Source organism: Saimiri boliviensis, chromosome 11 (assembly GCF_048565385.1).
Source record: "Saimiri boliviensis isolate mSaiBol1 chromosome 11, mSaiBol1.pri, whole genome shotgun sequence".
Lineage (NCBI taxonomy): Eukaryota > Metazoa > Chordata > Mammalia > Primates > Cebidae > Saimiri > Saimiri boliviensis.
In genome coordinates, this window is record NC_133459.1 from 2,626,352 (window position 1) to 2,651,900 (window position 25,549).

The 25,549-nt window shown below is 60.1% G+C and overlaps 1 protein-coding gene and 1 long non-coding RNA gene across 2 annotated transcripts in view; one reads left to right on the forward strand and one right to left on the reverse strand.

Moving 5' to 3' along the window:
• Positions 1-15,318, forward strand: part of TP73 (tumor protein p73) — a 57,068-nt gene extending 41,750 nt beyond the window's left edge. Inside the window, exons 5-14 of the mRNA XM_010350307.3 lie at positions 4,771-4,957; positions 5,666-5,781; positions 8,606-8,715; positions 9,111-9,253; positions 9,644-9,732; positions 10,878-10,999; positions 11,546-11,694; positions 12,469-12,607; positions 12,999-13,092; positions 14,233-15,318. Of these exons, the coding sequence (XP_010348609.1) occupies positions 4,771-4,957; positions 5,666-5,781; positions 8,606-8,715; positions 9,111-9,253; positions 9,644-9,732; positions 10,878-10,999; positions 11,546-11,694; positions 12,469-12,607; positions 12,999-13,092; positions 14,233-14,562 (1,479 nt within the window). The 3' untranslated portion in view covers positions 14,563-15,318. The remainder of the gene's footprint in view (positions 1-4,770; positions 4,958-5,665; positions 5,782-8,605; positions 8,716-9,110; positions 9,254-9,643; positions 9,733-10,877; positions 11,000-11,545; positions 11,695-12,468; positions 12,608-12,998; positions 13,093-14,232) is intronic.
• Positions 15,319-18,752: 3,434 nt separating this feature from the next.
• LOC104653128 (uncharacterized) lies at positions 18,753-24,710 on the reverse strand. The gene is made up of 4 exons (XR_746398.3): positions 24,637-24,710; positions 24,503-24,552; positions 23,776-24,310; positions 18,753-23,637 (listed from the first exon to the last, which is right to left on the reverse strand). It is a non-coding gene; the product is annotated as an uncharacterized LOC104653128 (long non-coding RNA).
• Between the last annotated feature and the right edge of the window lie 839 nt (positions 24,711-25,549).

A 25,549-nucleotide genomic window follows, 5' to 3' on the forward strand; every position in this document is an offset into this window, starting at 1 on the left:
CGGGAAAATGACAGACAAGTTATTATCACCTCTCCGCTGTCCTCCTGCCCAAACCTGCCCGTGCCGGGCACCCAGCTGCCGGGGAGCGAGGAGCGGGCACGAGGAAATTAACAGCCCCGCGCCGCGCCCGCCCCTCGCCCACCCCCGCACCAGCCCTGCCGGGCCCAGGGCTCCCAGCCAGGCCGGGCCCATGTTGGACTGGGGCCGCGGAGGAGGGGAAGGAGCAGAGGGTCGGAGCGGAGCCGGCAGGTGGGGAGGGACGAGCGCAGTGGCGTTTGGGCAAACCCTTTCCTGCAAGCAGGATGGCGCACGCACCCCAGGCAGGCAAGTCCAGGCGGCTCCGTGTCAACAGCCGAAGATAAATACGATTTTATCAGCTCGGAATCTGTTGAAACACATCCATCTAGCGGTTCTAGGGAAGGAGGAGGCAGGAGGGGTGGCGGGGAGGAAGCATCTCCACATGACCTTACCTATAGAACAGACTCCACCAGAGTCCTCCTCCTTCCCATTTTCCACAGGGCAGAGCCGAAGCCTCCAGCCCGAGCCTGGGGCCGGGGGGGGGCTGCTGGGGAGGTGGGAGGAAGGGGTTGGGGAGCGCTCATGCCGTCCTGGGCTGGGCCGCTCTCTGGAAACACCTGAATGTCTCAGGGCTCCCTCCGATCCTATGGCCACCTGTGTCACCCAGCCTCAGATGCTGACAGGGCAGGGGACATCGCAGACATCCCTCCCTGAGGCCACCCAGCTCCAGCCAGGCTGGGCACCAGGGTCCTGTTAGTGCCAGGGTGGGGTCTGCCAGGCTTGTGTGCCCCGAAAGCCATGTGAACACTGCACTAGGGACACCCCTGTGGGGAGAACCAGGCCCAGGGCCTTGGTGGCCTCGCTGGCCAGAGGGGAGGAGAGGTGCTCGTGTCACCTGAAGGCAGCGGCCTCCTTGCTGTCTGCCCTGAGGCCTGGCCTCCCTCCACCACTTGCCCAAGCTGAGACCTGCCCACCCTAGGCCACTCCACACTCCAGTCCCAGTCCCTGCTCCCGGGTCGGTGGTCCGGCCGCCGCCTGCAGCAGGTACCAAGGACAGCTCCCAGCGTGCCTGAGCTCCTCCCCGGGGCGGGGTGTCCACAGTGCTCCCTGAGCCTGGGCCCTGGCACCTGGCACACGGGCCAGCCGGAGCAGTACAGATGGGAGCACACGTTGGGCCCTGCACCCACTTCGTGTGCCCCGGCCCTGGGACGCCTCACCACACAGCTTCCAGAGCACGGATCACCGATTCACCTTGCCCGGGGCTCCAGAGGGAGCCAGGTGGGCTCAGCAGGGTGCTGCCTAGAGGCCGCTGCCTAGGTTTGCCTGTCTGTGAAATGGGAGCTCGGCTGACCCTGAGGCTCGGGTGGCTGGGAGCTGAGGTTCCATGGAGGACGGTGGCCAGGGGGCTGGGGCAGGGCCCTAGGGGAGGGGCTGCAGGGGCCAGGCAGGGGGTGCTGTGAAACCCCTCACACTGTTCAGACTCCATGGTGCTGTCAGGGAGCGAGGGCTGCCAGGGCCTCTGCCCGCAGGCTTGGCTGCACCCAGCTCCATCTGTGTCCAACCAGCTGAGGAGCCCAGGCAGCCTCCCCTCCCCGCAAGTGTCTGGGGCCCCCCTTGGTGGATCTACTGACCCCCATCTCAGGCCGTGGGCTGGGGCACGAGGGTGGATGGAGCCTCAGGGGGCTCAGCCCGGAGAGGGAGCTGCAGGGGAGCCGGCCTGTGTGGGTCCAGCCCCCTGCAACCAACACCTCCTCACCTAGTTCGGAGAATGACGAGGGCGCAGTAGCCACTGACACCTGCAGGCCACTGTGTTCCCAGGGGATACGCAATGAGTCACAGACGCAGGAGGAGAGCCTTGTGCAGGGGCTCGAGGCTTCCCAGCTGGTGAGCACAGAGCCAGAGCTGAGACCCACGTGGCTGGACCTCAGAGGCCCTTCTCCTTCTGCTGCCCCTGAGACTCTGACCTGAGCCACCCTGGCCCGGGTCTGTTTCACAGGGGATCTGCCGTCTCTTCCCTGCCATGCGGCTTCTCTAGGGAACAAGTGAGGATGGATGGCATTTATTGAGTACCAGCTGCACACCTCTAGCTGCCGCACGTTACTGAGGAAAGATGAAGGAGACAGAGCCAGGGGCCTGAATTCCAGGGGGCCTGTGTGCTCTGCATACAAGAGGTGCCCCATAAATGCTCAGCAATGGGCAGCTCACCCTGCAAGCTGCCCTGGCCTAGGAGCAGCCAGGCAACACAGCTGCCGGCCCTGTGTTCCTCTCCCCAGCTCAGGGCACTGGGAGACACCTGCCACCACCTGGTCCCCTCCTCCTTCTGTCCCCAACCCACACAGATGGAGACCACACTGCGGTGTGTGGCTTCTGGCAAGGCCTTCATCCAAGAGACCAGCGCCTGGACACAGGCCACTCCAAGGCCAGCCCAAGGGCCTCCTCTGAGTCTCCTGAGGTTCCGAGTCTCAGAGGGTCTCAGCTGTGAGCTGTTCCCATGTGCCCTAGGGGCAGGACTTCCCGTTTACCCTCCCAAGCGATGCTGTGGGGAGCGAAGGGGGCTTTCGTAATGGTGGGAACCCTGTACTCCAGCAGTCACCCGCAGGGAAGCCAGACCGTCCCCACAACAAGGGCACTGCTGTCCTTCCCGCCGTGGCCGAGCCTGCAGTTCCCACGGCCCCGGGCCAGCGCCCACACACGGCTGAGGGCTGCCGGCTCTGCAAGGCTGTTTTCTGTTTTTCTTTCCTTTTCTGTGAGACTCTTTTTGCTTTTCTTTCTTTTCTTTTTTCCTTCCTTTTTTCTTTCTTTCCTTCCTGTCTCTCTCTCTCTCCCTCCCTCCCTCCCTCTCTCTCTCTCTCCTCTCTCTCTCTCTCTCGCCCAGGCTGGAGTGCCGTGGCGCCATCTCGGCTGACTGTGACCTCCATCCCCCCAGGTTCAAGCTAGTCTCCTGCCTCAGCTTACCGAGTAAATAGGACGACAGGCGCCCACCAACTCACCTGACTAATATTTGTATTTTTCGTACACACAGGGGTTCACCATGTTGGCCAGGCTGGTCTTGAACCCCTGACCTCAGGTGATCTGCCTGCCTTGGCCTCCGGCCTGTTTCCTGCTTTTCTAAACAGTGCCCAGCGCCACCTGCAGGGCTGTGCGTGATGGTTCCTTCCTGTCAGGTCTCGGGGTGAGCGGCTTCCTGCCTGAGACCCAGTGCCCAAGGTCGGGGGTACAGGCAGCGGCAGCGGTGCCACCCTGGCTCCAGGGTACTCAGATGGAAGGAGGACCTAAGAGGGACCCGCCCTTTGGATTTCCACTTCCCATCCCCAGGAGGCCACTGGAAGACCCCCTTCCACTTGTCCCTCCAGCCCCCTCACACCCATGGCAGGGACAGGCCAGCGTTCCTGGCTGGGTCTCATTCGGGAAGCCCAGGTAGCTCATCAGAGAGGGGATGGCTCCTTCTGCGAAGGGCCAGGGCGCTGAGGGTGCTGGGGACCCAGGCTCCACCCACCATGGCTCACAGGCTCTGTCAGCTACACCACCCCTGTCTCTTTCCTCCTTTTTCCTTGTTTTTCCTGTGCCTGCACCTACCTGCCAAGGACCTATGTGGCTCCTGAGAGCCCCTCGTGTCCCTTGATGGCCAGAGGTAGGGCTGGTGGCCAGTGCGGGTGGCAAAGGGAAGGCTCTACCTGCCACTTCCCTGGTTCTACTAGTAGCTTCCTCTTCTGACCTCAGTTTCCCCAACGGTTCCATGGTGGAGGGCAATCAGACATTCTCCAGGGCATTTGTGGCTGCAGTGACTTGTGATTCTTAGTCCTCGGGGGCTGGTGAGGGGCTCAGAGGGCATGGGGTGGGGGCAGAAGTCACTCTCTGAATCTGAGCCTGGGACTCACTCCTGACGTCCCTGTGGGGAGGGGCTTGAGGACTCACAGCCCCCAGACCAGGGAATCAGCCAGCTTGGAAACAAGTGGACGCCCGTGCAGTGGCCTCAGCGGGTCACTTTTAGGATTCATGAGAGCCAGCCTGGGGCCTGTGGGCCATGGCCCTGTGGGGTGGGGATGCTGGAGGCCTCCACAGGAGCTGGATCAGGGAGTCATCCAGTCCTCCCTCAGCAGGGACCGCTCTGGCCCCAGACAGACCTCTCAGCTCCACGAGTCCCAGGTTGGGGATGCCGGGGCTGCAAGCCCAGAGGGGTCCCCAGAGTGGCCAGACAAAGCAGCACAGCTTGGCTGCTCAGACGTGGTGGCCCCAGCAGGAGAGGGCACGAGGGTCACCAGGGCTACTGAGGCGCGAGAGGCCTTCACGCCAACCCAGAGCTCTATGGAAGCTGGGATGCACAGGGGCACCCAGCCTGTCACACACTGTCCACTGGCTCTGTGCAGAACACTGCGGTTGGGGGCGTCACTCCGCAGGCCTGGCCCCCACTCCTCTCCCCCCCCCACTCTCCAGCAGTCCCTTCTTGCTCTCCTGGCCTTTCCTGTCCCCATCCATAAACCTAAAGCCTCCCTGCCTGGCTGCCACCAGCACTCACACCCTGCTGTCACGGAGCCCAAATCACCCGATGGCTGTGGAGTGGGTGCCAGGCAGCTGGGCCTGGTTTCATGCCTGGAGGGATTCGGCAGAGGGGCTGCTCGGGCAGTCCTCACCTGGGGCTTGTGGAAGGGTCTCCCGTGGGGAGGAGGGGAGGATGAGGCTCCTCATGATGCAGGAGCCTAGACGGGGCTGCACTGGGGACTGCCAGTCTCACCTGCTCCCTCCCGCCCCCAGTACTCCCCGCTGTTGAAGAAGCTGTACTGCCAAATCGCCAAGACATGCCCCATCCAGATCAAGGTGTCCACGCCACCGCCCCCGGGCACCGCCATCCGGGCTATGCCTGTCTACAAGAAGGCGGAGCACGTGACTGACATCGTGAAGCGCTGTCCCAACCACGAGCTCGGGAGGGACTTCAACGAAGGTGAGGGCCCCCAGCGCCTCAGCCCACGGTGGCACTTTGCCCCACAGCCCGGGCTGCCTAACTGGGAGAAAGCGGGGCTGATGGCTTGGGCTTAGCTATTCCCTGGGGAGGGCTTTCGGTGCCTCCCCAGCCCCCATTTGCCCAGTTCTGACTGGGGCCTGGGGGGGCATGGTCCTGGGCAGGGGCAGGTGGTCTGGGCAGAGTCTGAGGGGCAGCAGCCTTCTGGGAACCCAGAGATCCTATGTGGCATAGCCCTTCTCTCCAGTGTGCCTGGGGACGTCTACAGGCCACCCCAGGGGTTAGCAGGAGAATCAGTGAGCAGGGCCACTGGGCAGGCACCCCCAGGGCACGAGGGCTGTGAGCTGGCCTGAGCCTCACCTGGAAGCCCACAGGACTGGGCCTGGTGGTCTCAGTTCTGCTGTGATGCACCTGGCACAGGGGTGGGCACCTCTCTGCACCTTACATGAAACTGGACACCTCTCTGCACCTAGCACAGGGGGACACCTCTGCACCTGGCATAGGGCTGGGCAACTCTCTGTACCTGGCACTGGGGTGGGCACCTCTCTGCACCTGACAGCTGGACACCTCTGTGAACCCGGCATGGGGCTGGGCACTTCTGTACCTGGTACAGGGTGGGCAATTCTCTGTGCCTGGCACGGGGCTGGGCACCTCTGTGCACCTCTCTGAAGTGGTGACCCCTCCCGGCAGGACAGTCTGCCCCAGCCAGCCACCTCATCCGTGTGGAAGGCAATAATCTCTCGCAGTACGTGGATGACCCTGTCACCGGCAGGCAAAGCGTCGTGGTGCCCTATGAGCCACCACAGGTAAGCCAGGAGCCAGGCTGGGCCTGGGGCCCTGCAGTCAGCTGTACGGGGTGGGGGTCCCCCAAGGTAGGCCCTGTCCCTCCTCAGTTGCTGATCTGCCTATCCCAGAGGCAGGGCTCCCTGCTCCGCCCACACAGGCCCCACTGTGCGCACTGCTGTTCTGGCCCCGCATCTGTCTCGGGCCCTTTGGGGCCTGAGTGTGCCCGGCTCCATAGTGGGGAGTGGGTCTTCACTCTGCCCTCTGTTGGGGCCCAACACTGGTTCTGGCCTGGGGCTCCGGGACATGAGGTTGCGGGAGATGGGGAGGGCGTCCCCCATTTAGACTCTGGATTGGCTGGGACAGAACCAAACCAACCACAGCGCCCATAGGGGTGGCAAATTCTATGAAAAGGATTGAGGGATGGTGGAAAAACCCCTAGGCCAGGCCAGGGGCGCCGGAGAGGCGGCCTGCAGGAGGCTGAGCCCCGTCAGCAGGCTGGAGAGCCGGGAGGCCCGGCTGGGTATCACGTGGGTGGGGGGTGCAGGGGACTGGGGGGCATGCAAGCAGGAGGGGAGGGGACGCAGAGCGGCTGGGGGGTTCTGACCTTTGACCCAAAGGCAGCAGAAGTTTCTGGTTTGGGGGAAACCATTGTGGAGCTGATGTGGGGCCCGGCTGGGGTGAAAGGCTGGGGTGAAAGGCTGGGGTAGAGGGAGCAGGTTTGAAGTTGCTGCGGGAGGGTGGGGAGGGGAGGACAGGAGGTGAGGAGTGGGTACCAGGCCCCCAGGGCAGGGCAGGCAATGGCAGGCCTCTACCTCCCCCGTACCTGGTTCTGAGACCAGGTTCTATGCTGTACCCAGCCTGGTCCCCATCCCTGTACTGGGCCCCCAGGACACGCCAGGCCCCTGTCCCTGTACCCAGTCTCTAGGCCCTGCACAATCCTCTAACCGGTACCCTGGCCCCTTCCAGGCCCCATCTCACCTCCCTTAAGAGTGGCCCTTCATGCCGGCAGAGCCAAGGCGGGAGGGGCTCCCTGAAACCCTCGTCCCACCCTTACCCGCCCCGCCCGCCAGGAAGGCAGGGCTCTCTTGCCCCCTGGTGGCTGCTGTGTGACAGCAGTTCTGAGAAAGGCCAAGATCTTCCCAAATCCGGAACGGCTTTTGTATTTGTCCCCAGGGTGACATGACATGAAAACTGCCCACACCGTGGTCTGGGACGCACACTGATCAAGAGTTTTGGTTCACGCTGGGCGCGGTGGCTCACGCCTGTAATCCCAGCACTTTGGGAGGCCGAGGCAGGCATATCACTTGAGGTCAGGAGTTCGAGACCAGCCTGGCCCACGTGGCAAAACCCCATCTCTACTAAAAATACAAAAGTTAGGTGGGCGTGGTGGCACGTGCCTGTGATCCCAGCTACTTGGGAAGCTGAGGCAGGAGAATCGCTTGAACCTGGAAGGCGGACGTTGCCACTGCACTCCAGCCTAGGCAACAGAGAGGGACTTCATCTCAAAAAAAAAAAAAAAAAAAAAATAGTTTTGCTTCATGTCTCAGCTGTACTGCAAACTCCCTGGTAAATGGGAGTGTGCTGGGGATGGGTTCGCTGAGGACAGCTCTGGTCCCTCTCTCTGCCAGAGCAACACTGCAAACCCTTCTGCCCGGATAAGCCCACAGCATCCAACACACACGTAGGCCCACAAAACCTGTGCACACACCCACACTCACACCCGGCATCTGCACTTGGCCTCCAGCCTGTGTCGGGGAGAAGGCTGGGACTAGCAGCAGCAGGACTCTGTGCTGCTCTGAGAGCAGAGACCAGGTCTAAGCCCTCCCAGATCCCAGAACCAGCTCGGTGATTGCTGTTCAGTGATCCTCATGAATGGATGGGTGAATGGGGTGGGTGGGTGGATGGGTGGATGGGTAGGTAGGTGGGTGAATAGGTAGATGGATAAATGGGGTGAGTGGGTGGGTGGATGGATGTGTGGGTGGGTGGGTGTATGGATGTGTGGGTGGACGAATGGACAAATGAATGGGGTTGGGGGTGAATGGATGGATGGATGAGGTCAGTGCTTGGGTGAATGAATGAGTGGGTGGATGGGGTGGGTGAGTGGTTGGATGGATGGATGGATGGATGGGGTGGGTGGATGGATGGATGGTTGGAGTAGGTGAATGGATGGGGTTGGTGGATGGATGAGTGGACGGATGGGTGGATGTGTGGGTGGGTGGATGGGTGGATGGATGGATGGATGTGTGGATGGATGGATGGACCTGTGGATGGATGGATGGATGGGTGGGTGGATGAAGGGATGGATGGAGGGATGGGTGGATGGGGTGGGTGAATGGATGGGATTGGTGGATGGATGGATGGATGGATATGTGGATGGATGGATGGACCTGTGGATGGATGGGTGGGTGGATGAAGGGATGGATGGAGGGATGGGTGGAGGGATGGGTGGATGGGGTGGGTGAATGGATGGGATTGGTGGATGGAGGGATGGAGGGATGGATGGATGTGTGGATGGATGGATGGGTGGATGGAGGGATGGATGGGTGGATGGAGGGATGGATGGGTGGATGGAGGGATGGATGGATGGGTGGGTGGATGGGGTGGGTGAATGGATGGGATTGGTGGATGGATGGATGGATGGATGGATGTGTGGATGGATGGACGGATGGGTGGATGGATGGGTAGGGTGGGTGGGTGGATGGATGGATAAGTAGACAGATGGATAGATAGCAAAAAACGCTGCCTACCTGGAGCCAGGGCCAAACATGGAGCTGGGGACTGCCACCTGTGTGGACCAGGGCTTCCTGCTGATGCCAGCCCCTCTCCCTGCTCCCCGGTGTGCAGGTGGGGACAGAATTCACCACCATCCTGTACAACTTCATGTGCAACAGCAGCTGTGTGGGGGGCATGAACCGGCGGCCCATCCTCATCATCATCACCCTGGAGACACGGGAGTGAGTCCTGGGCACATGGGGTGGAGGAGGGGCAGGGCTGGGCAGGCACTCATGGAGGAGAGCAGACGCTGCCATGGGGATGTGCAGACCAAGGCCAGCTGGGGGAAGAGGCTTTGAGCTTTGCGGCTGGAGCGAGGGACCGCCCCTTGGCCTGCAGGGGCTTCCTGGGCAGGAGCTGGGCCTCCTCAGGGAGGCGGCAGTCTTGGGCGAGGTCTCCGGGCAGCCTCGCAGCTTTGAGCCTCTGGCAGGAACACTTGATGCCGGCACTGGGTGCTCTGCGGTGACTCTGAGGGCTCTCAAGTCCGGTCCTGCAGGGTCCGAGGTGGGCAAAGAGGGTGGGCAGGTTGAGGGTGGGCAGGGTTGAGCTCACGGTTCTGGCTGTGCACACCCGACAGTGGGCAGGTGCTGGGCCGCCGGTCCTTTGAGGGCCGCATCTGCGCCTGTCCTGGCCGCGACCGGAAAGCAGATGAGGATCACTACCGGGAGCAGCAGGCCCTGAACGAGAGCACCGCCAAGAACGGGGCCGCCAGCAAGCGCGGTGAGCAGCGGGCCGGCCTGGCTGGGTGGAATCGGACGCGTGTGGGGAAGAGAAGGGGCATGCTGGCAGGACACAGTGCAAGCTGGCATCCTGGGGACAAGGCCAGCCCCTGAATGCCCCCCCCAGGCCTGGGTGCCTCCCTGACGGATCCTGAGAGCAGCCCCCAAAGAAGTCTGTCATCCTGGGCCAAGGGCCGAGGGCACCTCAGAGGCCTGGTGGCAGCCCAGGTTTGCCCATCTCTGTGGATTGCTCACCCCGGACCTGTCCCCTAGCTGCAACCACCTGGAGGGTCGATCGGCGCCGAGGGTGGGGCAGGTATCCCTCCTCCCAGAGGGAGGCCCCGCCCTCCGGTCCTGCCTGCTCACCCGGCTCCCCTGCCTGGCCTTCCAGCCTTCAAGCAGAGCCCCCCTGCCGTCCCCGCCCTGGGTGCCAGCGTGAAGAAGCGGCGGCATGGAGACGAGGACACGTACTACCTGCACGTGAGTGTGTGCTTCTGCATGTGAGTGTGCTCCTGTGCGTGAGTCTGTGCTCCTGCACATGAGTGTGTGCTCCTGCTCGTGAGTCTGTGCTCCTGCGAGTGTGCACCTGCACGTGTGAGTGTGCACCTGCCCATGAGTGTGCGCCTGCTCATGTGAGAGTGCTCCTGCGTGAGTGAGTGCTCTTGCGTATGAGTGCTCCTGCATGTGAGTGCTTCTGTGTGTGAGTGCTCCTGCATGTGAGTGAGTGCTCCTGCGTGTGAGTGCTCCTGCGTGAGTGCTCCTGGGTGTGAATGAGTGCTCCTGCATGTGAGTGAGTGCTCCTGCGTGTGAGTGCTCCTGCGTGTGAGTGCTCCTGCATGTGAGTGCTCCTGAGTGTGAGTGAGTGCTCCTGCGTGTGAGTGAGTGCTCCTGTGTGAGTGCTCCTGCGTGTGAGTGAGTGCTCCTGTGTGAGTGCTCCTGAGTGTGAGTGAGTGCTCCTGCATGTTAGTGAGTGCTCCTGCGTGAGTGAGTGCTTCTGCGTGAGTGCTCCTGTGTGTGAGTGCTCCTGTGTGTGAGTGCTCCTGCGTGAGTGCTTCTGCGTGAGTGCTCCTGTGTGTGAGTGCTCCTGCGTGTGAGTGCTTCTGTGTGAGTGCTCCTGCGTGAGTGCTCCTTCTTGTGAGTGTTCCTGCATGTGAGTGAGTGCTCCTGCGTGTGAGTGCTCCTGTGTGTGAGTGCTCCTGCGTGTGAGTGCTCCTGTGTGAGTGCTCCTGAGTGTGAGTGAGTGCTCCTGCATGTGAGTGAGTGCTTCTGCACGAGTGCTTCTGTGTGTGAGTGCTCCTGCGTGTGAGTGCTCCTTCGTGTGAGTGAGTGCTCCTGTGTGAGTGCTCCTGAGTGAGAGAGTGCTCCTGTGTGAGTGCTCCTGAGTGTGAGTGCTCCTGCATGTTAGTGAGTGCTCCTGCGTGTGAGTGAGTGCTTCTGCGCGAGTGCTCCTGCATGTGACTGCTCCTGCATGTGACTGCTCCTGCGTGTGAGTGAGTGCTCCTGCGTGTGAGTGAGTGCTCCTGAGTGAGTGCTTTGCCAAGCCCCAGTCCTCCTGAGGCTGTGTCCGCCCCCCTCCCACGGGGGTCTGGGGCACGTGGGCAGAGCGTCTGCGCCTCTGTGCTCAGGTGCGAGGCCGTGAGAACTTCGAGATCCTGATGAAGCTGAAGGAGAGCCTGGAGCTGATGGAGCTGGTGCCGCAGCCGCTGGTGGACTCCTATCGGCAGCAGCAGCAGCTCCTCCAGAGGCAGTGAGTCCACCCCAGCCCACCGTGGGGGTGGGGAAGGCGGGACAGCTCAACCCCACAGGAGACGGCCAGGGGGACCAGAAACCCCTCCAGAAGGCTTCGTCTGCCAGAGACAGGCAGGAGGACTCAGCTCGGGGGGCTCACCTCACGTCTCCTCCTCCAGGAAGCGTTCTGGGACTTGGAGCTGCCCTGGGACCCGGGGTCACAGCCTTTGCTATGCCTCTGCCACTGAGGGGCCTTGTGCATGTCTGCTGAGTGGAAAGGCTAGGAGGGGTGGACAGAGTGACCATGACCACCAAGACCAGAGGCTGATTCCAGGGGCACAGATCATCCCTGCCCCCAGCCCCGCCATGGCCAGTGCCCTTCTCAGGAGCAGGCCCAGGGCCCGTGCATGGCCATGGTCAGGCACCGGGAGGCTGGGGAGGATGAAGCCACTCTCTGACATCAGAGCCTCCACATGTTGGCAGCATGGGGCATCATGAACGTGGGTGGCTGGCGGGCACAAGGCTGCCTTGCTTCCTACCCATGCCAGCCATTGCTTCTGAGCAGGAGCCACCTGCAGCCCCCGTCCTATGGGCCAGTCCTCTCGCCCGTGAACAAGGTGCACGGGGGCATGACCAAGCTGCCCTCTGTCAACCAACTGGTGGGCCAGCCTCCCCCGCACAGCTCAGCTGCAACGCCCAACCTGGGGCCTGTGGGTGAGTCCCTGGGGCAGTGGGGGCCCACAGGCAGCGGGGGGAGGCCCAATGGGAGGGCCTGGCTCAGGGCATTCCACCCAGCTCGGGACCAGTCGCCGATCTCTCTGTGGCTGGCTCCCTCCAGTCGCTCCACCCTGTGGGCGGGAGGCCCAGCCACAGGCAGCCCGCTGTGCCCACTCCTGGCTGTGGGAGGTGGAGCGGGGCATGGTTAAGAGCGTGGAACCCACACGCCTGCACAGCCTCTTGGTGGGGAGCTTGGGGAAGGTTCTTAACATTACACAGCCTCAGTTTCCCCATCAGTAAATGGCCACAGAAGTATCACAGAAGGCTCACTCCTTGTGAGGATTAAATGGTACAATAGCTCGTCAGGGGCCCCAGCACAAGCCAGCCGGGGGCTCCCCAGGATAGGGTTGGGCCCCTTCGCCTGGAAGGTCCTCATGTGGGCAGGACCAGGCACGTTCCCAGTGCTGAGAGCACGCACCCCCAGGTATGTCCTGAGGCCCTGGGGTGTGGCCAGCACTGCAGTGCCATCTGTGATTGCCGTTAGGACCCAGTGCCCCATCCGCACGGTCACCCCAGTCTCTACTAGGCAGGGCTAGGAGACAAGGCTCCGGCGTTCAGTCCTTCCTCGGGCCTCCAGCTGGCTGGGGTGATGCCAAGCATCGCCAGGCCTTGGGTGGCTCCCCAGTGTCTAAGGTGTCGGGAGCCTGGGTGAAGCCTGCACCTGGACGCCTGGCCCAGCTCCCCTGACACCCCCCACGGCCTCTCACCCAGGCCCCGGGATGCTGAACAATCACAGCCACACCGCACCGACCAACGGTGACATCAACAGCGGCCACAGCGCCCAGGCCATGCTCTCGGGGCCCCACTGCACTCCACCACCCCCCTACCACGCCGACCCCAGCCTTGTCAGGTGCGTGGGCTGCCGAGGGCCCCGGGTGTGCGCTGTTACCTCTGTGCTTCCCGCCATGTCGGCTGCCCCGCCCACCCTGTGGACTCACCACTTGCAACCCTGGATCAGACAGGCGGGTGGGGGAGTCAGGCCAGGAGCGTTCAGCAGACACTGGGGCCACGGGCCACTTAGAAGAAAAGCACAAAAAGCCGGGGTCCTCCGCTGACACCCCAACCCCCCCACGCCGCTGAGCACGTCCCCTGCCCGAGGGAGCCGTGGCCACTGGTGGGCTGGAGCCACCCTTCGGAGACAGTGGCAGTCTGCGCCCCAGCCAGGCCAGTCCCAGAGAGGGGCTCGCACAGCTGCGTGCTGGGAAGCTGATGCTGCTTCCTTTTTCAAATTCTCCCTGCAGTTTTTTAACAGGATTAGGGTGTCCAAACTGCATCGAGTATTTCACCTCCCAAGGGTTGCAGAGCATTTACCACCTGCAGAACCTGACCATCGAGGTAAGCACCCGGGAGGCCCCGCTCCGCACAGGCAGTGGCTGGAGGGGACCCTGTCTGGAGGGCAAAGAGCTTTCTCTTCTTGGCTCTCATGGCTGGGAAACTTGGATACCCTTTCCCACGGGCAAGCAGATGTAAGGACTTGACTCTCGGAGCTTAGGCAGGTGCAGCCAGGCATGGCTGGTGTGTGGGACACATACCCAGGCCTCCGATGCTGAACTGATCATTCTGGCCTTTTCAGACTCCCAGCAGTCAGCGTGCCTTTGATTTTAGAGGTGGACTGTTTTCAAGGCACAAAGGACAAAAGAATGTAAGGGCCCGAGAGAGACCATCTAGCTCAGTGTCATTCACACAGGAAGGAAAGGGGACCCAGGGAAGGCAAGCGGCCGGCCCGAGGCCACACAGCTCTTGGCACCTGTGACAGCTGATCCCACAGCCATGGCTTGCCTTTGGGTTACGTGAGACTCGTGGTGTACAAAGGCTTGCTCAGAGCCTAGGACCGTGGGAGCCACAGGGCACTGTCGGCCAAGGAAGAACCAGCCCCCCCCGGGAGCCCACCCCTAGCCGGTGGCACTGCCTAGTCCAAGGCCCGTCCCAAACCATCCCCAGCCCGGGGCTGCAGACAGAGACGAGGGTTTGTCAGTGTGAGCTGGGGCCAGCTGCTCAGCCTAACTGTCTTTCATGCAGGGGCTGGCTGCATCTGTGTCCACGAACCTCTCCCGCCCTGTCCCCAGTGACCTACGCTAAGCCAGCTCCACGTCACACGTTAACCCTTGCCTCCCTTGGGTGATGTGCGTGCTTGCTGTGGCGCCCAGAGGGCGTTGGGAGCTCAGGGATGAGCTGGGGGTCAGGGACATGGAGACCACGGAGGGCTCTGGCCAGAGCCTGGGAGGCAGGTCATCATCCCCCAGGGCCGGGAGGATGCCCAGGGGCTCCACGTCTAAAGGCCTGAGGCCAGGGCCCAGGCCCCGCACAGGCCAGGAGTGGCCTTGGTGGCTGCTCTCCCTCCACCATGTCCCCTCTCCTGCCCTCTCTGGTTGGGGATGTGAGGGCCAGGGTGTGTTGTGGCCGGACCACCGGGCCCAGGGCGGCGGCCCCTCCCTGCGCTCCCTGCCCCTGCCCCTAAGCGCCGGCCTCTCGCAGGATCTGGGGGCCCTGAAGATCCCCGAGCAGTACCGCATGACCATCTGGCGGGGCCTGCAGGACCTGAAGCAGGGCCAGGACTACGGCGCCGCACAGCAGCTGCTCCGCTCCAGCAACGCGGCCACCATCTCCATCGGCAGCTCCGGGGAGCTGCAGCGCCAGCGGGTCATGGAGGCCGTGCACTTCCGCGTGCGCCACACCATCACCATCCCCAACCGCGGCGGCCCCGGGGGCCCCGACGAGTGGGCAGACTTCGGCTTCGACCTGCCGGACTGCAAGGCCCGCAAGCAGCCCATCAAGGAGGAGTTCGCGGAGGCGGAGATCCACTGAGGGCCCCGGCCGGGCCAAGCCGCAGAGACCCGAGCTGCCGCCCCTCTCCTCCAAAACGGCCTCAGGAGGCAGGGCCTTCGGCTGTGCCCAGAAAAGGCAGGTCCGGCCATCCCCAGGCGCTTCCCCGGCCCCGGGAGAGGCCCTGCCCCAAAGCCACCTGCCCAGGATGGCCTGAGTTGCCTGTGGAACCTTCTGGAGCTGTGGGGCAGGGGCCGACCCCCTCTCTCAGCCCTGCCGCTGCCCGTGGGCTCCGTGGTGGGCGTGGGTGGGGCCTGCAATGTCAGCTCCGTCCTCAGGCCTCATCCGAGGGACTCTGTCAAGTGAGGTCCTCCCAAAGGAAAGGATCTCCTTCGCTGACGGACTGCCAAAAAGTATTTTGTGACATCTTTTGGTTCTGGATAGCAGTGACCAGCCAAGTGACTGTATCTGAAACACACGTATTTTCAGGGAATGCGTCTCCCCTGCGCTGGGGGCTGGGGACTCTCTGCCAGACTTGGGACAGGCCTCTCTGCCCCCAGCATACTGTATTCTGCAGGACCGACCCCTCCTGCCCCAATCGACAGTGTTGCTGAAACTGGAGAGAACTGGGGAGGGCGCCACCCATCCCGGGCGCGGGCAGCAGCTGGGGCCGCCTCAGCCAGCGCCCTCTGCCCAGCCACACTAGCCTCTCCTCGGGGCCCCTCAGCAGACAGGGACAGCCTGTCCTTGGAGGACTGGAAATTGTCAATGTTTCATAAACTGATCCACTTTTCTACATGGTGGGGCAGCTTTTTTTTTTTTTTTTTTTTAACTTTCTCAACATTCCCTTGAGTTCAGCCTAGTGCCCATGAGCCGGGCTGAGAAAGCTGAGTGAGAAGCCAGGCAGACGGGAACTTGTCCTCAGGAAGGCCGGGTGGGAAGGAAGCCTGGAGGGAACGCCGGGAAGGGCAAACCCAGGCAAATCCGCAGGACCGCTCTGCCAGGGGGCAGCTCCTGCCTCCGGAGCCCACCTTCCCTATCATCACAAGGTCCGGAGGGCATTGCTTTCTAGAAGGCAGCAGCAGTCAGGAGACAAACCGAGATAGGTGCTGGGGGGTCTAGGCCTTCTTGGAGCACCCCAGGGAGTTAGGGCCCCGAGGAGACGGCGCCTGCACCGGCCCCTGCTGGAGCCACTTCCATCCACAAGGGGCCGCCTGAGCCTCGGTGGCCAGAGCTTGACCGTCAGGAGCGCAGCTCTAGTGCAGGGAACCAGAGCCCCCACGGGAGCCCTCCGTTCCGGGCAGGTGGGCCAGTGGGCAAGCTGTGCACCCCCTGCCCAGGGTACATGCGGCATCGGCTCCTTCGGGCAGGAGCTTCCCCTGCTAACGTCTCCCAAAAGCAGCAGTTAAGTCCCCTACAGGACAGCAAGGTTACACACAACGCCCTCGGGCTGGGCCCCAGGTTAGGACTTCATCTTGCTAAGTGGCATCGCTGTCACCAGCCTCCCTTTATTTAAAAGTCTGGTGTTGCCAGACACCGTAGCTCAAGCCTGTAATCCCAGCACTTTGGGAGGCCAAGGCGGGTGGATCACAAGGTCAAGAGATCGAGACCATCCCGGTCAACATGGTGGAACCCTGTCTCTGCTAAAAATATAAAAAATTAGCTGGGCATGGTGGCACGTGCCTGTAATCCCAGCTACTCAGGAGGCTGAGGCAGGAGAATTGCCTGAACCCAGGAGGCGGAGGTTGCGGTGAGCCGAGATCGCGCCATCGCACTCCAGCCTGGGTAACAAGAGCGAAACTCCGTCTCAAAAAAAAAAAAAAAAAAAAAAAAGTCTGGTGTTGCTGCAGATGCCTGGTCTAGGAAGACTCAGGCGTCCCTCTCCCCCACCGTCCACCTCCTGGGGCCACTGACACAGGGAGCTGGCACAGCTGCCTGGGTGCACCTCTGTGGGGGCAGCAGGCACGGGGCTGTCACTGCCATGGGATCTGGCTGCAGCCAGGGTGGTCCAGCCTGGTCCTCCCATCCAGCTCCTTCCAGCCGAAGGGCAGGCTCTGGCCACTCAGCTTCTAGGGCTCCATCTCCCTAGAAAAGTGCCACACCCAGGACACGAGTCAGCAGCAGCAGTGGGCTCAGGGCTTTCCTGGGGGGGCACAGCTGCCCCAGTTGCTTGTCACCTGAGCTCCCCCTCTTATTGCCATTTTGTAGATGAGGAAACTGAGGCCAAAAAGGCTGAGTCCTATGCCCCAGGCATCACGCTCATCTCTTGGGAGCTAGGCTGGGGTTGGGCAGTTGCTGCCCGAGGCCACACGCTGGAGCCCCCACTCCGCCCCTGTGCTCCACTTCAGGAGCTGCGGAGGCCATTCCGACACCCGGGGTGCCCCAGCCCAGCACAGACATGCTTCAATTCCAGGGGCTAGTTGATTTGTTTCTTAGGCACGTTCCCTGTCCACCGAGTCCAGTGGGGCTGTCCCAAGAGCCCCTGCAGTGTGCTCCTGGGAAGGGCTGGACAGGTGGGGGGGGATGGCACAGAGCAGGAAGAGGCCCCAGGGGCAGCTGTCACTGGAAGCCCAGCCAGACATCCAAGGAAGCCGGCCGGAGCACGGAGCAGCCAGATGGCCCAGCTGCACGTGTCCAGGGAGCCAGCCTGGAGAAGCAGCCGTGGGAGTAAACAGTCAAGACTTCGCCACGGTCAGGAGAAAATGCGAACTGCCAGGAGCGAGAACCCTTGAAGCAACGTGTTTTATAAAACTACACAAATCAACAAACACGTGTTGAAGGTGGACAGTTTTCCCAGCAGGGCAGGGGCAGGAGGGAGGCCGCTGGCCCTCCTGGAGCTGGGGACGGGTGGTGGTCCTGAGTCCGCTCAGAGGCCGGGCAGGAGCTGACCAGACGGGTCAGCTCACGTCTGCCCAAGTTGGTTTGGTGAGAAACAGCGACTCTGCCCCGTTCCCGCAGCGTTCCCACCAGCCTGGCTGCGGGAGGCCCTCGCTGTACCCAGGGGCCCGGCTGGCGGGATCCGGGCACAGAGCCACTTGTCGCTTGGAACAGTCAGTGTCTCCGACGCACAAACAGCCACTCCTGTTACTTCCATGCCTTCAGGTGAAGACGAAATCCCACCTGTGCTTTCCCTGTTGGACAGTGCTTCTCCGAGCAGTATTAATGGACGCCCTCCCGAAACACAACGCCTGCTTTTGGTAATGTAATCTTGGGAAAATGTGTTATTTTTTTAGCTGTGTTTCAGTGGGGATTTTGGTTTTTGTAACATAATAAAGCATCTGTTCCAATGACCGGCTCTCGTGACTAAACCTCCATCTCCGAGGGGCTCAGACACACACAGGGCGGGTCCTCACAGGCGGGAAGCCTGCAGCCTCCACAGTGGCCCTGGGGCCCACCTGAGCTTCTCTGTCGTCAGTGAGTCTGATGGGTCCCCAGGGGTCCCTCTGCCCTGTGCCTCGAAGGACCTGCGGGCCGAGCCAGGTGGCTCACGGGGCTGACCGCGCCTCTCAGGCCTCCCGAAGGGCAGGCTGCAGGCCCCAGACCCCTCATCAAGCCCTGTGGGACCCAGGCTTTCTGGACTTTAGAAAGGCCACACAGCATCTCAGGGTGTCGCAAACACCTTCACAGAACACACTTTCATTTCTCAGCAAAACCTAAGAAAACAAAAGGCAGCTGGAGCCTCGTGTGGGCTCGAGCCAGGCTGCGGCCAAACGGCTTCGTGTCAGTTCTCTTGGTTCTCAGGTTTCTCCGTTTCTTGAACATGGGACTAGGGACCCGTCACGGCAACAGTCAGACTCTGGAAATCTGTTCAACCTCGAGGGAGGCCTCAGTCTTTTCAAAAGTTGGCCTGAAACAATGATAGAACCAAGGGGAGTGGGAGAGATGCCGGGTCCCCCACCGGTGAGGGGCACGGAGGTGAGCCCCGCCTTCCAGGCTGGCACGCACGCCCGCACGCCACAGCCGGCTCGCCACTTTCCCTGGCTCCTACCTGTCCCCATGTCCAGTGAGGGTGACTGGGAGGCAGCGTGCCTCCCCCCCAGCCCCCACCCACCCCCAGCTACAGAACTCTGGATCACAAAAGTGCTGAGGCCTCAAACTCAGGACGAGGGGAGGGGACGTGGGAGGTTTCCTCGGCAAGAGGCTGCCGCGCAGAAAGGAGACGCGGGGACGCTAAAAGGCCCTTTCAGGAATGAACACAGAAATGAGTGTTTCCACACAAGGGTGAACTGAATACCTTTGTTTAAGAAGTCATTTTTTTTTTAAGTACAGCATGAGAAATACAGGCCATTATTTTCAAATATGTGAAAACGCCTCCAGTAGGCTCCGCACATCGCTTTGGAAGGCTAAGCGGACCCGGGCAAGTCCACTCCGCAAGGCGCTGCCCTCCGAAGGAAGGTCCCCCCGACCCGCTGCAAACAGGAAAGCAGGAGGTCTGTTCCCAAAAGACCCCCCCGGCCCTGTGGGGGGAAAACAGCACCATTCATTCCACACCCAGATTCAGGCAAGAGGAACGGAAGACGGGTTTTCACCCCACACGTGGATCGCTCCTACTTCCCGGAAATGGTGCTGTGTCATTACTAGGCACAAAATCAGATGCTTCAAGAAAACTCTTCTTTAAATACTGGTGTGATTACCCCAAAAAAGGCCTCAGGAGACCTGCAGTCTGCTTCACACACACGCAACGTTTAGTCTTTAGAGCTTCACCGGCCCTTGGCCCTGTTTGCCACAGAAAAGCAGGTTTCCGGGTCCATTTACCCCGTCCAACCCCTGACCTGCCCTCTTCCTGAGAGCCAACCGGAGACTCCGAGGCTCCACCCGGGGAACCCTGACCGGAAAAGCATCTCTTTACCGGGCCTGCACACACAGAAAACGGGCAAGCAAGCCCTACTCGTGTCCCTCGGTGTGAAGTCACATCTTGAAAAGCCTGGTTATACCAGCAATGAAACAGACATGGTTTCCCAGTGCCACCCCGTCTGAGTTTCCAGTGAGGACAAGGTCCCTGGAAGGTTCCATCTCCCTCTCTCAGTAGCAGCGAGAAGTGAAACAGGCAAGTGGATAGGAGCAGCGTCTGGGCTCCAGCCTCGGGTTGGTTCACGGGGCTTCCGTCTTCACCTCGGAGGCCTCTGCCGATTCGCAGGGCAGGTCCACAGCTGGCCGGTTCCACCACGACTGCTCCGCGGCCACGGCACCCAGAGGCCCTGAGGAACTGCTCTTTGGTGATTTCAGGAGGCTCTTTCCCTTCACACGAGGCACATTTGCACAGATTCAGGACTGAAGCCAACACATGGGGGCCGGTCTTCGTCTTGCTGGGGAACGGGCAGGGGCCGCCGGCTCTAGGGAGGCCCACCCCGCCCTCTTGAACAAGCCCGACCCAGATCCAGGAATTCTGCTCAGCCTCCCTGTTCCCAGTCACCCCCAGGACTGACAGAGGGTAGAAGATGTCCCATCTTCCAGGACACAGGATATCCACCAGAGCTCAGGAGGGAGTCACTGTCGTTTTCTAAACCTCAGAGTCAAGAACACTTCTTAGGACGTCAAGGAACAGGGTACATCCACAGAACCCCAAACGGGCATCTCAGAACCTCCCTCAAGTACGTGTAACGCAAATGATCACTGGGATGGACAATTGCAGATCTGAACCTGGTATCCAGAACGCGATTTTCCACCTGAAATTGGCATATCGTCTGCACTGACTGCAGCCTGGAAGGCATCTCCCGTCGACCATCAGGACACCCCAGTGTCCTCCTGAGAACTTCACCCCCCTTTAAGTGTTCTGACAAAGTGTCTGAAGAGCTCTCGATATGATTCCTGGTAGCAGCTAGCCTGGCTTTGCAAGCAGAGGGACAGGGATGTGCCCCGACCGGTGATGCCCAAGGGATTCTGATTCTCCATCTGGGACCCACGCACCTGGGAGCCATTGTAAAACAGGCGTTAACCAGGCTAAGCGTGGCAGGTGGGAGGGCAGGGGCCTCCTGGCAGTGATGACTCAGCACCACGAGGGGGTTTTGTGGTGGGGATGGGGCGTGTGGGTGGGTGACACATGGCGTGTGTCAGGACTTTCCAGGACCGTCTTTATCGCTTCCCATGGCACACCGTGACCAACAGCGGCTTTCTGTGTAACAGCCACGGAAGCTTCTGTGGAACAACAGCCAACATAAAGGAAAGCCACGGCCACAAATCAGCTCTCGGAGGCACAGAGGCCAGAGAAGGGGCTCCCATCCAAACATGGAAGACGCGTCTCCCACCAGAAAATTCAAGCAAATATTTACTGAGCACTGACTATGCACAGGTGCCCACAGATGCTCTGGCTGAGGGTGGCAGGTGACAGCCTCTATCTAACCCACACAATCAACCCGGCTGAGAGTGGCCAGGTGATGGCCTTATTTAACCAGCAGAATCAACCCGGCTGAGGGTGGCCAGGTGGTGACCTCTATCTAACCTGCAAAATCAACCCGGCTTCTCACAGTGGACTGGTGAGGGGTGGAAAAGGGCAGGGAGGTCATCTCCAATCTCTGGTCACAGCTGTCCGTACAGTGCTGGCTGACGTCCACGCTGCCCACAGCCCCACAGGGAAACTTCATGCTCATCCCAACAGCATCTGCATCTTTTAATGAGGCCATGTCTAAGCAGAAGAAAACTTTAGATGATACAAAAGTTAATTTTGGCAAATTATAACCTCTTTTGCTTGGTTTTGTTTTTGAGACAGTCTTGCTCTGTCGCCCAGGCTAGAGTGCAGTGGCACGATCTTGGCTCACTGCAACCTCTGCCTCCCAGGCTCAAGCAATTCTCCTGTCTTAGCCTCTCGAGCTGGGATTACAGGTGTCCACTACCACACCCGGCTAATTTGTTTGTATTGTTAGTAGAGATGAAGTTTCACCATGTTGTCCAGGCTTGTTTCGAACTCCTGACCTCAAGTAATCCGCTCACCTCAGCTTCCCATAGTGCGAGGACTACAGTGTTAGGATTACCACCATGCCCGGCCTGAACTCACTGCCTTACCTGAAGCAATGGATGAAAGGCAGAGCCAAGTAATTATACAGAAACTGGTCCTTAATAGAAAAATAAGCTGTTCCAGAATAGGTGCCTGAGAGGCAGGGGCACTGCCCAGTGAGGAGTCCACTTCCACGTTTGCCAAGCTTCTGTGGCATCGGTGCTTGGGGCCCAAGCACCTTCTGGACCCTGGGGGTGCAGCCATGAGCTGAGCAGAGCCCGTCCCCATGTCCCCGCCCAGGGAGCAGGCCCAGACAGGAACTTTGGCCTTCTGAGGAAGAGCAAGGAGACAAGGGGCCAGTGGGGTTCGGGGTGGGGCGGCACCTGTGGGCCTGAGGCAGGAGATCAGGGTCTGGAGGCAGGGAAACAGGCTGCTTCACACCGACTTTCTAGAACTGAATTGAAGGGAAACCCTAACTTTCCACTCCTAAGTAACAAAAGGACCAGAGGCTACTCCCTTTGCGAACGGCTCACCTCTCCTGTGGCAGATGGGAACTGGCTGTCTGCAACAAATCTGACGACTGCGGGTTTGCAGCTTGGTAACTTCCCTCCAGCCTCTGAACGGCCACCGTCCGCACCCATCAGACTGATCCCGGAGGAGTCTCCGTGTGCATAGAAGTATAACTTGGTCACTCACCCTGCCTCTGACCGCTTTCCTGCAGCACTGTGAAGTGGCCGATGGGGGACCTGCAGGGGTGTCTGTACCCAAGAAGGTCCTGTGTCCCGGCGCTTGAGCTGCTGCCCTCGGCCACTCCCGCACTGTGGAGTGGATTCCACTGTCAATAAACCCCTGCTTTCTTCTTCTATTGCTTCATTCTTTCCTTGCCTTGCTGGGCGTTTTGTCCAGTTATTTGTTCAAAACGCCAAGAACCGGACCATTTGAAGCCATGACCCGCTCCCGGTGACAGGCCCGAGGGTCAGTGTAGACCATGGCCTCCACCTGCGCTCTGGAGAGCTCAGAGCAGGCTGGCACCTGGTCCGACTGAGGTCTCACAGGGAAGAGAATGCAGGCAGATGACCACAGCCAAAATGAGGACATGGCCAGGAACAAGGTGGTGGCCAGCAGGACGGGGGGCGTGGGTGAACTTTGGGCAGGTGGGGGAGGCGGTATCAAGGGGGATGCTGATGAGACAGAGTGAAGCAGGCACTGAGAGGAGCCAGTGCGTGAGGTGTGGTGTAACAGGCACACCTCCGTCGGGCCCAAGCCTCAGGACATCTGAGCGCTTCCACTTTGGTGCCCTGAGGCCATCAAATGTGTGGCCACGCTGCTGTGGGGACCTGAGGAGGCGTGGGGAGACATGGGCGGGGAGAGGCCTGGAGGCGACACAGGTGACAGCGGGCCTGGCCCTGTGACCCTGGCGGAGCTGTTCCAGACAGGACGCTGACTAGCTGGCTGCAGCCACATGAGTGACACTGGGCAGACCACAAGAGGGGCTTCAGCCAAGCCCAGTCCAGGCTGTGGAATCCTAGCTACCTGGTGGCTGCCGTTTCAAGCCGTGATACGTGCACGGTGTGTCATAAAGCAACAGACAATCTGTCATCTTCAGCAGCCCTCAGGACCCACCCTGAGCTTCTGCTGCAGGGCCAGGACCTGGGAACCAGCATCCCCAGCCCCGTATTCGCCCAGTGCTCACTGATGATCCCCTAATCTGTGCACATTCCAACCTGCGAATTCCAGCCACAGACATCGTTTTGTTCACCTTTGCAACCTCAGAAACTACGGGCGGCCTGTCACATAGCAGGGGCTGAAGAAATGGTCACTAAACAGTGACTCTCAAATTCACTGAACAGGAAACACTTCCTGCATGACGCCTTTCAGCCTTGGGCACTCTCTGAGGGATTCAGTGACATGACTATTTAGTCATTGTTTTTTTTTTAACACATGTTCCATGTTACTTATCTGTCGCCCAAAGCTGAGGGCGGGGCAGGAATCTTGAACAGGGTCTCCAGCCTGTGCTGCAATTCCAACCATCCTTGGTGGCCATGGGAGCACCCTGAAACAGTGAAGCGCCCTCTCACCTGGGCAGAAGGCATGTCCCAGAGAAAACACAGCGTCCAGAGTGGCTTCCCCCAGCAACATGCATATAGCATCCACGTCGTGCACAGCAGCATTGCAGAAAATTCCACCTGGACACAAAGCAGGGTGAGCTCTGGCTTCTGGTCTCAAGGGAGGCTACTGGCAGAGGGTTCTGAGTCACAGGGAACCACGTGACACAGACACAGACGCCACAGCGCCATGCGTCCCCCAGCAACGAGGATGCCCACCTGCCCTCTTTAGGGAAGCCAGAGAGGCCGCCGGGAACAGGCTGCTGACGGTGGTGATCCGGTGGCTCCTCCCCGGGGCGTGGCCGACACAAACCTGCTTGTGCAAGAACTTGAAAGCCGAACAAAGCGTCTAGGAGAGGAGGCAGGAAACGAGGCAGGCAAGCCCATTCTCCCTGAGAAGCGTGGGCAGGGGTGCAGGCATCACCCCGGCCAGCTGAGCTCCTGAGGCCAAATTTGACACCAGAGTCCCTCCTGGGCCACGTCCCGCAAAGCCCTTTGGAAAGGAAGTAAACCCCGATGCTCAGGACAGCCATCACACCCTGGGCAGGAGCCGGGAAGGAAGCGTTCAATGCTCCACTGAGTACTTCCAACACCAGGCGCTTCTGCAGTGAGCTGTCCACTGACTCGATTCTCAGTTGCCTTCCTCTGCAGATGGGAAGCTCCATGCGGCAAAGGCCACGCTGCCCTACTCGCCATCAGATGCCAACCCAACAGGGTGCCAGCAACCCGGGACCACCCAGACTCCGGTCAGTGGCTGGTAATGTGATCCATATAACGTGCGGTTAGCTCAGGGAGCTCCCCAAGGCGCCCACACCACCAAGCTGGCACTCGCAGAGACATAACTGAAAACCAGCAGGACCCACTCAAAATCTGCACCCTCCTGGACACCCCACCACCACCAGGCTTTAGAATAAGACCGGAGAATGAGAAAAACCCATGGCAATACCTGTTTCCCTCTTCTGGAAATGAGAATCTCATTTAGAGATTGCACGTTAGCTTAAAAAAAAAAAAAGTACCCTGAGTATTTTGCAGAGTTTTATTTTAAAATGAAGAAAAAACTCACAAGGAAACTGTCCTTACTTGTAAAATCCGCAAACCAGAGGCTTTCCACATCTGTCGGCTTCGTCGAAGCAGGACTGGGGCGTCCTGACCACTCAAGCTCGGTCCCTCTTGCAAAGCACGCCCTTCCCTGGAGATTGTAAACAAAAACCCAGAGGTCACGGCTCAGAGAACAGGTTGTCACAGACCAAGAGTCCCAACTTGCCCCTAAGTCTGGGAGCTGCCACTCAGATTCTGATTCCTGGTGACAAAAGGAGTCACACTAACAGGACGGCCCAAGGCAAGAAGAACAGGTTCATCTCAAAACCCACAGCTGCAGATGTAAGTCTGTTTAGACACGGTCCCACTCTGGTGCCTGGCTACAGTGATCCCCCTGCCCACCTCAGCCTCCACAAATAGCTGGGACTATAGTGTGCAGCACCACGCCCAACTTATTTATTATTTTTTGTAGCGACAGAGTCTCCTCATATCGCCCAAGCTGTTCTCAAACTCCTGGGCTGAAGCGATCCTCCTGCCTAAGCCTCCCAAAACACTGGATTGCAGGCCTGGGGAGCCAGTGTACCCGGTCCAGATGGAATTCCTGTCAGTATTCCTCAAACTTGAATATACAGATATCTTTTAAAGGAAAGCAAAATTCTCATGGTTCCCCAGTGGTGACTTTGATTATTTTGAACCTAGTGCTACTTAAATATGTATAAACATAAAATCAGGTATCAATTCCTCTTACATAACTACTAAACCGAAACTCACGTATTAGATCAAAAATAAAGCAAAACCAACTAAATCCAAATCCACACTTACCTGACGTGAAGATGATGTTTTGCTGCAAATAACCTGCCCGGTAGAGCAAGCGCGCCCCAACAGCCTCCACGTGTGTGTTTCTGAGGCTGTGGGCCCCGTGGAGGACTCTCATCCCCCTCACGCTTCCCTGTTC